At 37.2% G+C, this 16,046-nt stretch overlaps 3 protein-coding genes across 3 annotated transcripts; 2 read left to right on the top strand and 1 right to left on the bottom strand.

The window, feature by feature from the left end:
- Positions 1–382: 382 nt before the first annotated feature.
- On the top strand, positions 383–2,710 carry LOC149389788 (tubulin alpha-4 chain). The gene is made up of 2 exons (XM_089624252.1): positions 383–628; positions 1,193–2,710. Exons 1-2 carry the CDS (start codon positions 536–538, stop codon positions 2,450–2,452), a joined length of 1,353 nt encoding a protein of 450 aa, XP_089480378.1. The 5' UTR covers positions 383–535; the 3' UTR covers positions 2,453–2,710.
- Positions 2,711–10,849: 8,139 nt separating this feature from the next.
- Positions 10,850–13,358, top strand: LOC149389787 (amino acid permease 8-like). Its single transcript, XM_089622721.1, has 7 exons — positions 10,850–10,946; positions 11,039–11,272; positions 11,728–11,821; positions 11,922–12,136; positions 12,387–12,529; positions 12,626–12,853; positions 12,927–13,358. The coding sequence occupies exons 1-7, from the start codon at positions 10,850–10,852 to the stop codon at positions 13,356–13,358; spliced, it is 1,443 nt and encodes a 480-aa protein (XP_089478847.1).
- Positions 13,359–13,668: 310 nt separating this feature from the next.
- Positions 13,669–15,757, bottom strand: LOC149389786 (tubulin alpha-6 chain). The gene is made up of 4 exons (XM_089623456.1): positions 15,397–15,757; positions 14,528–14,733; positions 14,284–14,391; positions 13,669–13,973 (listed from the first exon to the last, which is right to left on the bottom strand). The coding sequence occupies exons 1-4, from the start codon at positions 15,623–15,625 to the stop codon at positions 13,851–13,853; spliced, it is 666 nt and encodes a 221-aa protein (XP_089479582.1). The 5' UTR covers positions 15,626–15,757; the 3' UTR covers positions 13,669–13,850.
- Between the last annotated feature and the right edge of the window lie 289 nt (positions 15,758–16,046).

Here is a 16,046-nt window from a genome sequence, read left to right as displayed (position 1 = left end):
TTTGAATCAAGGGTATTTGTGTCCGATTTTGGGCCAAAAGTCCATATTCAGATATTTTTAAACATTAGGGTCTAATCTTGATATTTAATGGCTTATTAAGCCCAATTAATGAAATTTCTCAACCTAAATCTAGACAAAAGCCTTCTAAAAAAACAAAAACCAAGACAAGCAGAAACTGACCCTGACCAAAAAAAAAAAAAAAAAAAAAAATTGCAAAACAGACCCCATCAAGCGGCAAAAGAATATAAGAAAATATAAAATCGAACGCCCAGAGTTAACCATGATTAAAGAGGGGGTTGAACAATAACCAATCAAAAGACGACAGCTAAGCGTAGCCTTAACCAACGCCGAACCTTGAAAACAAAATAGAACATAATAATATTTTGCTATAAATACCGTCACAAGAGGGCAATAGAAATTTATAATTTCAAAATTTCTCTGGTTTCAAATCGGAAGCGTCTTAATAAACGCTTTCGTTAGATTCTCTCTTTTGAACCTTTCTTCTTCGCCTTCCTCGACTTCGTAACCTGTGAAAATGAGGGAGTGCATTTCGATCCACATCGGTCAGGCCGGAATCCAGGTCGGAAATGCGTGCTGGGAGCTTTACTGCCTCGAACATGGCATTCAGGTTCGTCATTTTCTCTTTCTCAATTCAGGGGATCAGATTTTCTGTTGTTTTCATGGTTTAATTACCGTAGATCTACTGTTTTGAGATGTTGTTTCCTGCTGACAGATCTATAAAGTAACTTCCATTTCCACTATATTTCATGTCAGATCTATGTATCCTCGTAGCTTTATCAGATCCATTAGTTTTTTTTAATCAATTAAAATATCTCTTGATTCGGAGATTAGATGTCGGATATTTTTTGAAACAGTAATGTAATTGAATGTCGATTTGCTTATCGAATCGGAGTAAACTCAGATCTGACATATGATTCGCATTCTCCAAGTTTTAGGTTAGGTATCTCGACTCGCTTTCGTATAAGACGATGGATGTTCCTAGAACATGTAACTATAACTTTGGATCCTATAGCGAGTTTGAACGTTGTTAGATAGATCTATCTAATTACCTTAGATATGTTTCATAATTGTTTTTTTTTTCATACGTAAGGTCTTTTTACACATATGAGATTATTTGAATTCATTTGTATGGAGTTCGGATCGGCGAAGCTTAACATCTGATTTTGTTCAGCCCGATGGCCAAATGCCGAGCGACAAGACTGTGGGCGGAGGAGACGATGCGTTCAACACGTTCTTCAGCGAGACTGGGTCAGGGAAGCACGTGCCGAGGGCGGTGTTTGTCGATCTCGAGCCGACCGTGATTGACGAGGTCAGGACCGGCGCTTACCGCCAGCTGTTCCACCCGGAGCAGCTGATCAGCGGGAAGGAAGACGCTGCCAACAACTTTGCCCGTGGTCACTACACCATCGGAAAAGAGATCGTTGACCTCTGCCTGGACCGCATCCGCAAGCTGGCCGACAACTGCACCGGCCTCCAGGGCTTCCTCGTCTTCAACGCTGTCGGAGGTGGAACCGGTTCCGGCCTCGGCTCCCTCCTTTTGGAGCGCCTCTCCGTCGACTACGGGAAGAAGTCCAAGCTGGGGTTCACTGTGTACCCGTCCCCTCAGGTCTCCACCTCCGTGGTCGAGCCCTACAACAGCGTCCTCTCCACCCACTCCCTCCTCGAGCACACCGACGTGGCTGTCCTTCTCGACAACGAGGCCATCTACGACATCTGCCGCAGGTCCCTCGACATCGAGCGACCCACTTACACCAACCTCAACCGCCTCGTCTCTCAGGTCATCTCTTCCCTGACGGCCTCGCTGCGCTTCGACGGGGCTCTCAACGTGGACGTGACCGAGTTCCAGACCAACTTGGTGCCGTACCCGAGGATCCACTTCATGCTCTCGTCCTACGCTCCGGTCATATCCTCGGAGAAGGCCTACCACGAGCAGCTCTCGGTGGCGGAGATCACCAACAGCGCGTTCGAGCCCTCGTCCATGATGGCCAAGTGCGACCCGAGGCACGGGAAGTACATGGCTTGCTGTCTGATGTACAGGGGTGACGTGGTCCCCAAGGATGTGAACGCGGCTGTGGCGACCATCAAGACGAAGCGGACTATTCAGTTTGTGGATTGGTGTCCGACTGGGTTCAAGTGTGGGATCAACTACCAGCCTCCCACTGTGGTCCCCGGTGGAGACCTCGCCAAGGTCCAGAGAGCTGTGTGCATGATCTCCAACTCCACCAGTGTTGCAGAGGTCTTCTCTCGCATTGACCACAAGTTTGACCTCATGTACGCCAAGCGAGCCTTTGTGCACTGGTACGTTGGTGAGGGCATGGAAGAGGGAGAGTTCTCTGAGGCCCGTGAGGACCTCGCTGCGCTCGAGAAGGACTACGAGGAGGTCGGTGCCGAGGGCGCTGAGGATGATGATGATGACAACGAAGAGTACTGAGACAGTTCTCTATGGTCCGTGTGTATGTTGTGTTTTCTTGTTTTGAGGAAATTGTCTTGTTGGCTTGTTTGTTTCTATGAAACTTGGTTGCTGTGTTTGAAATGACTTTTCTATGTATGTTGTGTTGGACATCTTTCTTTATTCGTGTTGTGTTTTTCAAATGCCAGATCTATTTGGCTATAGAATGCAGTTTGCTCACTGTATATTGCCGAATCTCTGGTATTCACTGAAATTTGACCGTTGTGATGTGGTATTCAAGATTAAGGGCCATTTTTTTTCCAGTAACAATCAAATTGAATCAAATGTCAGATATAACCAAAGAAAGGATTTTGTTTAACAAAGTAATTTTCTAAATTTAAAGATTGGTTTGTAATTCTGGGTAAACCGGACGGAAACCAGTCCGGAAATCGTTTTTTTCAAAGTCTCGGTATCGGTATGTACAAAACCGTTCACTTTCCGTTTTTTTCTTGGATTCCGAGGAAACCGTTCCGGATTCCGGGGAAACCGTCCACTTTCCGGTTGTCTTTAAGCAATTTTTACGTATTCCGACGAAAATTTACCGGTAAATGGTCAAATACCGACAATTCTTAAAATCTGATGATATTTAGTGTTCTTCACGAAATTTGTCGTTAGTTTTTGATGATTTAGTTCAAATTCTTAGTTTCTAACTTCATTATTGTGTTTAATTTGAGTTTGTATCTAATTTTTTTCAATTTTTTGGTTACATTAGAAAATATGATTTAGATTTGAATGTGTCTTCCAATTACAACCATGAGTACTATCCACCAACAACTCTAGCTCCCGACACGGTGCAACCATTTCCAGGTTATCCCCCCACTCCATGTCTGTTGCTGCAACTCCATATGAGTACGACTTACTTGGACATGTACTTTCGTGCACATTCTCATTATATGAGTTTGTATGATTACTGTATGACCGCTGCATACAGTCGCTATCCAGAGTAGTGTTTTTATTTCTTTTATGTTGAATTTGAACTATGGTATTTGGTGGATTGTGTTGAACTTTATCATTTTGGTTTGTACTATTGAACTTAGTTTTTGTTGTGTTTGTAATTTGGTAATGTATTGAAACATTGTACACTATTTTTAATTTTATGAATTTTATCCTAGGGTAATTAAGCTAAGTAGCCTCCTGAAAATAGCCAATTTATTTTTAGCCAACGTTCTGTAAATAAGTGGTAAATAGCCCGGACGATTTATTAACAGCCAAAATTTGACTAGACTACCCTTTTCATTTTCCCGCCCAGTTTCATTATTAATCAGCACAAAAATTTCGTAATTAATGCTGGCGAAAATCTAGGAAGTAAATTAAAACCGTGTGTATGCGTTCACACACAACCGCCCACATTAATTTCCATAAAAAAAAAAGAAGAACCGCTGCAACGATAATATCCTCTCCAAATCTGTTGCAGCGATTTCTGCAGACCTCGAAGACGAATCCATCGCAGATGGAGGCTGGTGCTCGAGCCGCGCCTGAGAAGGAGATCCTCAACCGGGTCAAGCTGCAGTGGCTGGCGACGCACGCGAGGGAAGCTGCGACCGACGATGGCGGAGATCGAGTCGCGTCGGACCGTCGGAGAGCGCGCGCGAAGAAGATCCAACCGGCGATGGCTGGGAAGCACAGATCCGAGCGTCCACGAGCGTTGTTGAGCGACCACGAGCCGATCCAAGATCCAAGCCGCGAACGAGTCACCATCGTCGGTCCATTTTGATGGCGGTCACGTCACCTTCGCTGCCGGTGACCTCCGAGGTCCGCGTAGGAAGAGACAAACATGATTAAATAAGAAGAACAGTTTTTTTTTTTTTTTTTTTTTTTTGTTGCTGTTCATAGAAAACATATTTACAGTATATTCGTGTAAATAAGAAGCATATTTACAGTATATTCATTGTAAAAACAAAGCATATTTACAGTATATTCATTGTAAATAAGAAGCTTATTTACAGTATATTTACAGTATATTTGAACTGAAATAAAAATTCTGGAAATATTTTGAGCACGAAAATTCTGGAAAATATGAATATTGAGCTGCATCCACTTCTTCAATAATTTCGCCATTTTTGAATATTGAATAATTAAAACATGCCGAAATTTTTTTCAAAATTCAAACAAAAAAACTTCCTAAAAACTTGCCGAAATTTTGAATACTGAATAATTAAACCTTGCTGAAATTAAAACTTGCCATTTTGCACATTCAGTAATTAAAACTTGCCGAATTTTTTTCAAAATTCAAACAAAAAAACTGCCTACAAAAAAAACTTCCAAAATCGGTCAAACAAGGGCAAATAAGTAAAAAAAACCTTATTAAATGAGCTGCCACGTCATCATCTAGGCTATTTACGGATTATTAACAAAACGTTGGCCAATTTTAAATTGCTAGACATTGAGTGGCTTACGCAGCCAATTAATTGTTTATCCTATGTACTTTGTATTTTTTGTATATTTCTTTTCTGGATTCCTTTCGGTAAACACGGTATTTGACGGTATTCTTCAACGGTAATGGTAAGTTCAACGACACCGGTTTCCTTTTTTTTTTTTTCCTGCTTTCCCCGATATTTCTTTACGATACCAGCGGTTAGCAGTAAATTCTGAACCTCGAAACGGTAACGGTAACAGTATTTAAATCAAGTAACAACTAACAATACGATTTTATGTTAAATATATAAAGGTGGAAACTACATACTTGGAAGTTGGAATGTTAAGAGCTCCAAGTTTGCATTTGCCTATCAAACGACCGATGAGAGGTTCCCAATTCAATTAGGATATAACTCCTAAATGAAGAATCATTTGGAGGACCAACCATTGATGATTTGGGATTCTAGGAAGGTGGCACGTTATCCAACAACTTTGTAAGGAAGGCATCAATGTCTATTTAAATTGATGTTGGAGGCATTCATTGGTGGCTCATATGAGCAAAAGAAAGAAGCGTTGAGTACGAAATAGGCCGTGGATCCTAGTTGAGAAGCCCGATGAACAAGCAAATTCTAGGATGCAAATGAGTGTACAATTTGAAGCATGGCATTCTTGCCAGCGTTCAGAGCTAGATAGTTGGCAAATGGTTATTCACAAGTTGATGAGATTGATTACCATGATGTTTTATCACCAGTTGTCTACGCGAAAAATTCGTAATGAGAGAGATGAATGTACTTGAGCAAGAATCAATTTCTTGTTATGAGAGTTGCCGAGTTCTTGTTTATCGACCAAAATTAATTTTATTTTTTGTTGATAGTTATTGATTCAAAATCACGCGTTTAATATGATCTCTTTATTTCAGCCTCTTATTTTCCTTTATCAGTTTACATTAAAATCTAAACTATTGGTAATTTATAGACTAAAGTAATTTTTTTTAATTTGATTTATTGATTAAAACACGGAAATTTGCAATCCCGACTCCCGAGTGAAATCCTCAATAAACATATTATTATTAGTGGTTTGTTACTCACGACTATTGTTTTTTTTCCCTTTCTTTCTTACATATTTTTTTTTGTTTACTGTGTAACTTTTGGTTGATGAGTAAAGCATTCTGTTGGTTTGTTTGTTTACTTATGACTTCTAATTTACAATTTAAGCTCTATTTTGTTGATTAGGTAAATTGTTGATTTGGTAAATTATTGAGTTTTGTGAAATTATACACTTAGGTGTTATTATTTTTTTTTGGCATTTAGTTTATTATTTTTATTATTATTATTTCTAGTATTTACTTATTCTAATGATTGTAGTTTAATCATACGGGTTTGTTCACATGCTTGATCTCAATAGAGCTTATGTTCATTGTGATAATCTGAAGTATACTTATGGATTGGAATATTGATCTTAATTTATCAATACTTTCACTCTTGATAGCTCATACGATATCATGATTAATAAAGTGGCCGGCCTAAATTTGGGCAAAAGGTGATGTTTCCAGGGCCGACAGGGCTTGGCCGGCCCGAGTGGGGCATGGTTTCACGATTTTGGGCTGGCAAGGGACTGGCCGGCCCGAAATGGGGCAAGATGGAAGGTTCTCCGTGGCGGCAAGGCTTGGCCGGCTTAGGTTGAGGTAGAAACAAGAGCTTCCGGGCTGTCAAGGGGTAGGCCGGCCTGGGTTGGGTCAAGAAAAGGTGTCTCCGCCCCGACTCAGAATGGGGCAAAAAGGAGGTTCCCCAGGCCGACAAGGGTTTGATCGGCTCGGGTGTGCTTGGCTGGAGTCACTGGGCCGGCAGAGCGGTTGCTCGGTCCGGGATGGAGCTTTTGCCGGGGTTACTGGGCCGGCAAGGGATTTTCCATGCCCGGAAGAGTAGTTTGCCAAGGTCACCGGGCCGACAAGGTGCTTGCCCGGCCCACAAATGTCTTTTGCCTGGGGGCACGAGGTTGGCAAGGCGCTTGCCCGGTCTAGAAGAGTCTTTTTCCGGTGACGCTCTTGATGGTTGACGAGGTTCATTTTTTTGGGATTTGTACCGCGGTCTTGTCTCAAGACTCGTGCCACGTGCTACTTTTGCTTTTGGAGTGTCATTTTCCATGTGCTATTGATTCAAAATAAAACGTTTAATATGATCTCTTTATTTAAGGAAAAATTAGTCGAACTAAGCCACCTGAAACGTTGAAATTGTAATCTAGCCAACGTTTCGTCCAAATTTTAACTCTAGCAAAAAATGATGACGTGTCTTAATTATGTAAGATGTTAAATATCCTCTACTAGAATTTGCTTACAAAACTTGTAGCCCACGTTTGATCAACTCAAATTTTCGAAGTTAATACACGTGTATATATTTAGAATTTTTTAAAAAAATTCTATATTTGGCAAAGTTGGTTATGGAGCGTATATTTCTTTCTAATTTTTTGTTAATCTCCGCTGCTTTGTTAATTTCTGTTAATTATGGTAAATTTACATATGTGTAGGTAGAGCCGATCAGTGCCCACCAGTTTGAAGTTGTCGATGGTGTTATCAATTGATATTTCTTTCCTTTCATTTAATACGTATTTAATACGGTGTTATTCACAAGCCGATCAAATTTTCAATACGAAATTTCGAAGTTAATACACGTGTATATATTTAGAATTTTTTAAAAAATTATATATTTGACAAAGTTGGTTATTGAGCGTATATTTCTTTCTAATTTTTTGTTAATCCCCGCTGCTTTGTTAATTTCCGTTTATTTTACACACGATAAACTTCGGCTGGCTGAAACGTTGGCTAGTATTTTGGTTTCTATGATTTATGTTACATAAGGATATTTTCGATATTTTCTAACCGTTTATTTATGTAAATGGCTAGATTACAAAATTTACCAAACGTTGGCTACATCCTTAAAACCATGTTTGAAATTGGCTACGTTGCTAGTTACCCTTATTTAAGCTACTTTTTTTTTCTTTTTTTTTTTCAGCTTACATTCAAATTTCAACTATTGTTACTATATAGACTAAAGTATTTTTTTTTTGTAATTTTATTTTATTAAAACGCGGAAATTTGTACTCCCGACTCCCGAGTGAAATCTTGAATAACATGTTATTATAACTGGTTTGTTTGTTACTTTATAGACCGAAGAAGTTTATTTATTTTTTATTTAACAAAATTTTGTGTTTACTATCTCTTTAATTTTCTTAACGACATCAACAAGAGATATGTGATATTCTATTATTAAAAAACTAAACAAGTATTAAGATGATATTCAAGCTTATTTACTATTAGCTAGTAAATTATATCATCAATACAAGATGAAGTTGTTTAAGTGTTATTTTTCTTTGATATACGGAGATGGTGCCACGAAAACTAGTTTTTTCTTTCTTTTTAATATTGAGATTCTTATTGGTTGAAATCAATGATCGAACATTCCGGGACACAAATTTTACTGGTATCAGAAAGTAAGTCAGAAAAATACCGTGGAATTCAGAAAAAGAATAGGAAAATTGTACCGTTGAGAATACCGTTACCGTCGAGGAATATCGTAAAATACCGTACTTACCGAGAGGAATGTAGTGAATAAATATTTTAAAAAAAATTCATACATAACATAGGATAAAAATGGAAAAGTCTACAATAATAGTTCAATAAAAATCCAACACAAACTTAATTACATAGTTCAATACAAAGTATGAAATCAAAATAATTATAATATTCATGTTGAAAATCAACTTATTATACATAAAAGTTCACATTCTACAACTAATTTAACAAAAAAACTCAAAAACACATTCAATCTAAACCCTATTTTCGAATATAACAAAAAATTGATAATAATTGGATACAAACTCCAATTAAACACAATAATGAAATTAAACTAAGAATTTGAACTAAATCATCAAAAACTAACGACAAATTTCGTAAAGAACACTAAATATCATCAGATTTTAAGAATTGCCGGTATTTGATCACTTACCGGTAAGTTTCCGTCGAAATACGCGAGAATTTGCCTAAAGACAACCGGAAAGTAGAAGGATTCCCCAGAAAACTCCAGAAACTGAAACAATTTCCTCAGAATCCTAGAAAAATTTTCGGTTTTGTACATACCGGTACCGGGACTCTTAAAAAAACGGTTTCCGGTCCGGTTTTCGACCGGAATCCGAAGAATTTCAATCCTTGAAATATGCGTTGAAGAAAGATAATAAAGAAAGTGGGAATATCATTAGGGGTTGTTTGATGGCAGACGATCGTCCTCCTCGCACCCTGATAAAAAATTCAAGTTTTGAAACGTGTGAAGATAGATATGGTTCAGAATGAAGAATAATTTAGATTTTTAATTTGGAAAAAAATCTTTTGCCCTATTTAAGGTGAAATCAATGTGTTGAGTTGGTAGAATTCATACTGAGAAAAATTTCTCATATTATCTCAAGTAGCAAGGAATATATTTTCTAATCCTATATCCACAATTGCTTTCAAATCTGCTTTCTTGACGAGTGGAAGAGTTGTTATTGCGCGTCGTAGTAGATTTTCGCCAACAACATTAGAATCATTATTGTGTTTGCAAGTACATTTCAATTCAAAAGTGATTTCTTTTTATACTCAATCTTTAAAATCTTTAATAATAGAATAGAAATCTTCCAACAGTAACTGCCGAACAAAAAACGTGACATTAGATTGAATTTTAAAATAATTGAGACTTAGTTCTTATTAAAACGTGTAAAGTTAGTTAAATAATACCTAAAAAAGAAATAAAATTAAGGTCAACAAAAAAAGATAGCCCGCAAACCTCCCAATCAATTCAGAAGTTTTTGTTTTCTCTTTTTGATAAAACACAGCAGTGATATTTCATTGAATACGTACTTCAGGTAAATCTGGTCTTTGCGTACATCTTCTTCGGCACATGGTGGAACCAAACCCGACCAGGCCATATTACAACGAACAACCAAGGAATCTCTTGCTAAGCTATGAGCAACAGTGTTACAAGCTCAAATATGTTTGTAGTCTGATTTAAAGGGGATATTAGAAATTTCATGCTCATTCTTATTATACAATGGATATTACTTATACATTTTCTTTTATAACTTACTTTATTCATTACGACTATTTTGTATACTCCCAAACTTATTTTTGACTATATTGCTTCATTGCCTTGTATTGATTAACTCGTGTGTGATTTGTTATGGGTAATCACTATAAGAAGAAGGAATATGTTCTCTTAGTCAAAGTTAAAGAAAATAATTAAATATGTACACGATAGTTAAAGTTCTCAATGGATGTAATTAAAGGTAAGAAATTCAAACTTTTCTTTAGGAAAAAAATAAAAAGGGAACTGAAGAGGTAGACTTGTTTCAGAAAGATAAACTATATAAATGAAACACACACCATTTTCTTATTCTTATTAAAATTGAATAACACTCTCTAATGGTAACGAAGAGACGCTCTAATTCACGGAAAAAAGGTTTGCAAAGTGATTTACAAACGTCAACATATATAGTAAATAAAAACTAACAAAATGATCCCAATGAATTTTTCATACTTGTTTTATCCTCTTTTTCGGGATTTTTATTTTGCATAGAGAACTACACAGACAAAAATTGGTAAGGCATTTATATAAATTTGAAATTTTCCCGCTTTCGAAAATGACTCATGTAGTACTTACATGAACATGGTAAAAATAAAATAAAATCCATCGGAAATCGATAAACAGCCTCTATAGGTAACTATTTAGTCAAAATTTCATTAAATAATATTAATTAATAAACACATTTAGTCTACCATGCAAGGGTAAATAGTTGCGAAGGAATCGGTAAATAGTTGGCCGAGAGAAAGATTCCCTATTTCACGTAACATTGACGACTTTCCAATCAGATCCTAGATTCACTAGTAATCCTTTCTTTTCTTCTGATCTTCTTCTATAAATACTCAACCGTATATTCCTTTCACTAAACAGTCCAAATCATATCAACACAAAAATCTCTTTTCTTTCTCTCTATACAACAATGGAGCTTCCTCGGAGCAGTGGCGGTTTCTCCATAGAGACCGTCGAAACAAACCACAAGGTCTTGGTCGACGATGATGGTCACGATAAGAGAAAAGGTGAAATTGATTGCTTACTATCATACATCATATATGATGTATCAATACATAGCATTTCGTGTTGAATTTTGTGTGTGTGTATGTGTGTGAAGGGACTGTGATGACTGTGACGGCTCATATAATAACGGCAGTGATCGGATCGGGAGTTTTGTCTTTGGCGTGGGCAATCGCTCAGCTCGGATGGGTCGCCGGAGTTGCGTCTCTCGGATTATTTTCGTTCATCACTTTGTACACTTCCAATCTTCTCTCGGACTGTTACAGATTCCCTGATAAGATCACCGGGGCAAGAAACTACACTTACATGGAAGCTGTTGAAAAGTTCTTGGGTACGCCTTTTTTTAACCTAAATCCTTTTTTTTATTTTATTTTTTTATAATTAATTGTCAGCAATAAATTAGTTTTAAGTAGTTTTTATTCAAATATTGGAAGCCATATATATATATATATATATTTTTTTTTATGTATAGCTAAAAGACTATGTTTTTATTTATTTATGTTATTAATTTTCAAATACTAAAACACATTTAATTTTAAAATGTTCAAAGTATGCTATATTAAGAAAAGTTGAGAGCCATCATCCAAACGACGAATGTTTTATTTTAGTAGTGAAAGTTATTAGGTGTTTTATTCAATATATATATATATATATATATATATATATATATATATATATATATATACGACTTTATTTGTAATATTTTCAGTAATAGCTCAATCGAATTAGCTTTAAATGGAGGGATTTGTATTCAATTTTTGTTTGCTTTTATTTAATTTAATTCAGGCGGATTGAAGTACAAGCTTTGTGGTGTGTGTCAATATCTCAACCTTGTTGGGACATCCATTGGATACACAATCACAACAGCTCTAAGTATTGGGTAAAACCGCTTTAAAATTTCTGTTTCAAAATTTCATGTTCATATTTTTTTAAAACATATTAGTTATGCTCAAGAGATGGTTTTTCCATTCAAATATCAGGGCTATTCAGAAATCCCAATGTCTCCATAAATACGGGCCAGACGCAAAATGCAAAACGTCGTACGAGATCTTCACGATAAGCTTTGCGGTTCTTCAGATCTTTGTGAGCCAAATTCCGAACTTCCACAAGCTCTCAGGGCTCTCCATTGTTGCCGCCGTAATGTCTTTCACTTACTCCCTCATCGGCGTTTGTCTCTCCATCATCAAGATCTCCGGTCAGTACTTCAATTAAACAAATTTCCTCTATTTAAAAATAAATAAAAATAATAATCCTTGAATTATTACGTTGAGTGACATTTTGGTTCATACAAAATCAATAGTTTGAAAACTTTTTGCACATAAAATTAGTAATCCACAGATTATTTACATTAAAAAATCAATCTTGGAAAATTGATCATAGTAATAAACACAAGAAGTGTATAGTGTTTAAAATTGATCATGCTAACATGTTTGACCTCGGAAAAGGTGGGTCGAACCCGAAGACGAGTCTGACAGGGATTAGCGTCGGGCCAAACCTCACGAGTGCCGATAAGGTTTGGAGAAGCTTCCAAGCCCTAGGAAACATTGCATTTGCCTATGGCTACTCTCAAATCCTCATCGAAATCCAGGTAAAACCTCCTATAGCCATGTATGTTGTTTAACTACTTCATGGGAAGAGGGGACTAGTTTGATATTTATTTTTAAATTTATGTTTTTAAATAAAGGACACAATAAAATCGGGGAAGCCGGAGAACAGAAAGATGAAACAAGCGACCGCAACTGCAGTGGCGGTCACAACCATGTTCTACATGCTCTGTGGACTGCTCGGCTATGTTGCCTTTGGCGATAATGCTCCTGGAAATTTCCTGGCAGGCTTCGGATATTTCGAGCCCGCTTGGATCGTCGATCTCGCTAACGTCTGTATTGTAATTCACCTCGTCGGAGCTTATCAGGTAATATTTTTAATACAACTAAGATAAAAGAAAAAAAAAAACCCGACAAAATCACTCTCTATTTGTGTAATAGGTATTTGCTCAACCCGTGTACCGAGCTGTGGAGAATCAGTGCCGGGAAAAGTGGCCGGAGAGCGACTTCATAGTGAAGGAGCACGGGTTCAAGCTCGGATTCCTCGGGACTTGCAAGTTCAACATGTTCAGGGCCATTTGGAGATCCTCATACGTGATTGTCACGTGCGGATTGGCCATAATGTTGCCTTTCTTTAACGACATCATGGGTCTCCTCGGAGCTTTCATCTTCTGGCCACTAACGGTGTATTTTCCGGTGGAAATGCACATCGCTCAGAACCGGATTCCGAGGTTCTCTCGCCGCTGGATCGCACTCAACGTCCTCAGCTTTGTTTGCCTCATCGTCTCTCTCGTCGCCGCCGCTGGATCTATTCAGGGAATAGCCAAAGAGCTCAAGACCTACAGGCCTTTCATGGCTAATTCCGACTCTTGACCTTTGACTTTGAATTTGTTTCATGTAGTAGTTATTAGTTGTCAAAGGGACATGTCTTTGTGGATCTGCATAAGTAAGACTTGACTTTTGACTCTTGTTTATTTTTATTTATTTATTTTTTTACTGTTTGTCCATTGTAAGCCAGGGGACCGAAGAAAGTAAATGTTTTTTTTTTTAATTTCCCAAGATTCCAAGTAAATTTATTCCAGCGAAATTCAATTGTTTTTTTTTTTTTTTTTATTATTCAAAATCTGGAGAATTTCTATGAGAAATTGGCAGAAGTTCACATTCCGGCAAAGAGAAAAAAATCTCATCAACATTTTCTTAGTGCATTAAGAACAAGTACGATGAAGATATCAGCACAGATTTGTACAAAAGAAGAAATGATTAAGAAAAAAAAGCCAAGTAAAAAAGTCATATTTTTCTTTAGATACCATATTTTATGTATGCATTCATTTTGGCCAATGTGATTTTTTAGTATAATTTATATTTTTAATTTACACTGGGCGCCATTTGTGAAATTCTTTCCTCTTCCAGAAGAGCATACGGGTCGATGTACTGCGGCGGTAAAACCGGTATTTTGCTTCCGTCGTGCACAAAAGCTGGTCCGAAGTACTGATTTAGATAGAAGAACAGAGAACATGAATACTTTGACAAGTTATATTCATCAATAAAAAATGAAGATATGTAATGTGTGTGTGTGTGTGTGGTATCAGACTAGCTAAATAATAAGTTATATACATGAATAAAAAAGAAAAAAATATCTTCTTATAGTGACAAGTCTATATCTAAAGCTGACTTGCTCTTTAGGCAATTAATGCACAGTTTTAAATTAGTTCTGCACTCATGCTTCTACTTTTCCACAGCCATAATATCCTCGCATGAAGGAATATAGAGTGAAAAAAAAATGGAAGAGAGAGCTTACAAAATATAGCGCAGTGAAGAGAGCTACGGTTACGAGGATCAATGGCCAAAACCCAAAGAAAAACGTTCCTCCAAGCGTCACCAAAACTTTAGCCCGCGGAAACAAGCCCTGAAACAAAAAAAAAAAAAAAAACAAAATTACATAAAGAAATAACATTTAAAAGTCGATGTTTTAGTTGAAAAATCTTCATTGCTCACTACACAATCAAGGGTTGAAGATACTAAAGAGAGATCGAGATCAAGACCTCGAGGCCTTCGCTATTGAGCATCATAGAGCGTTCTCTCTGGTTAAAGAGGCTCTTCTCCAATTCAGTGGAGACGGCGTTTCTCTGTGAGAAGGCTATGCCCTCTCCGCCATAGTCGCTCGTGTTGGTTTCCTCGAGCAACGAAGTCGGACTCATTCCTCTCCTTCTCAGCTCCTTCATGAACAACGATTCAGGAGGCTCTTCACCTGAAATCAAAATTAACTTTCTCCTCTCTCTAAGTAATCATGCATACGATTGGTAACACTCTCATCACTCAGCAACATTTTCTTAAGAAAAGCTATAAACATTTTTTTTTTTTTTTGAAGGAAGAAAAGCTATAAACAATTAAATAGCAAACTGGCCGAGTGAAAGTTGAGCATAATATCGCCTAAAACATTGCAGTTTTAAGGACTATTAGCTGACTTAAATACAGAGCTATCCATTCCATATATTTTTATACATGCATTACATCTGTATTATTGACAAATTTAATTTGTGGATGTATGATAATATTTCAGGTTTCTTTCTCATAAACTAACTAAACTATAAGCTGAGTTCTCAGTTCCTTCACCATAGATTAACAAAGCAGACAACTAAACATCTTTGATTATCAATAAAGTCAAGAGGAAGGAAGAACTTGCAGCTTTCTGGCCTATTAATCGATTTAGATTCAGAGCTATATGTACGTTCATATATACATCAGTATCTATCACAAAATACTCCTCTGAGAAATTTGATTTGTGGCCGAATGATCATATTTCAAGTTTCTCGTCACTAAGCTTCAAGCTGAATTCGTCAAACAGAAATCTACTGAAGAGAAACTTAGAAACTTTGATTTTTATTAAAGTTAAGAGAAAGGAAGAACTTGCCGTTGTTTTCTTTGTCAGAATCTTGAGCTGAACAGATTACGGAGAATCTCTTCCTCGCGAGGTTTCGCGAGCCATTGGAGCTACTTCGCAAGGCGAGAACTGATCTTTTCCTCGATGATGAGTGTTCGGTGAAGAACCAGCTGGATTTCCCGGGAAAGTTAGGCTGATGATGAGAAAGTGGAAGAGCAGAGAGGTTGTATTTAAGGATTTGTGGAGAAGAAGACGCCATTGTTAGGATTTTTAGACGAGCATCAAATCGAAGAACTCAAATTCATTAGTAAAATGAGATTTGATTACGAAGAAAAGGACGAGAGCGAAAGTCTGGTATTCTCTGAGACGGCTTTGTTGAGTAACCAAATGAAAAGCCTGTGGTGGTGTACGATACGTGGAGGCGTATTTTAGCCGAAACATGGGTTTTAAAGCTAAATTGCGCTGCATTTGAGTGACGTGGAGTTTGTTGGTTTTTGTGGCTACAAGTTATCCGTGGGAATTTAGTATCTCTCTCTTCTCTTCTCTTCTCTCATAATAAAGAAGGGAAAACATAAATGAAATGATTGATTTGGAATTTTGTAGATGGAGAATAAAAGACGAATAGAGATTTTTATTGTAGGACAACCGTTGGTTCTTCATTTTTTAAATATATATAAAAA

The sequence above is a fragment of the Urtica dioica genome, chromosome 8, assembly GCF_054948205.1.
Source record: "Urtica dioica subsp. dioica isolate 48M chromosome 8, U.dioica_male_clone48M_v1_H2, whole genome shotgun sequence".
Lineage (NCBI taxonomy): Eukaryota > Viridiplantae > Streptophyta > Magnoliopsida > Rosales > Urticaceae > Urtica > Urtica dioica.
This window is presented reverse-complemented; position numbering and strand designations above follow the sequence as displayed.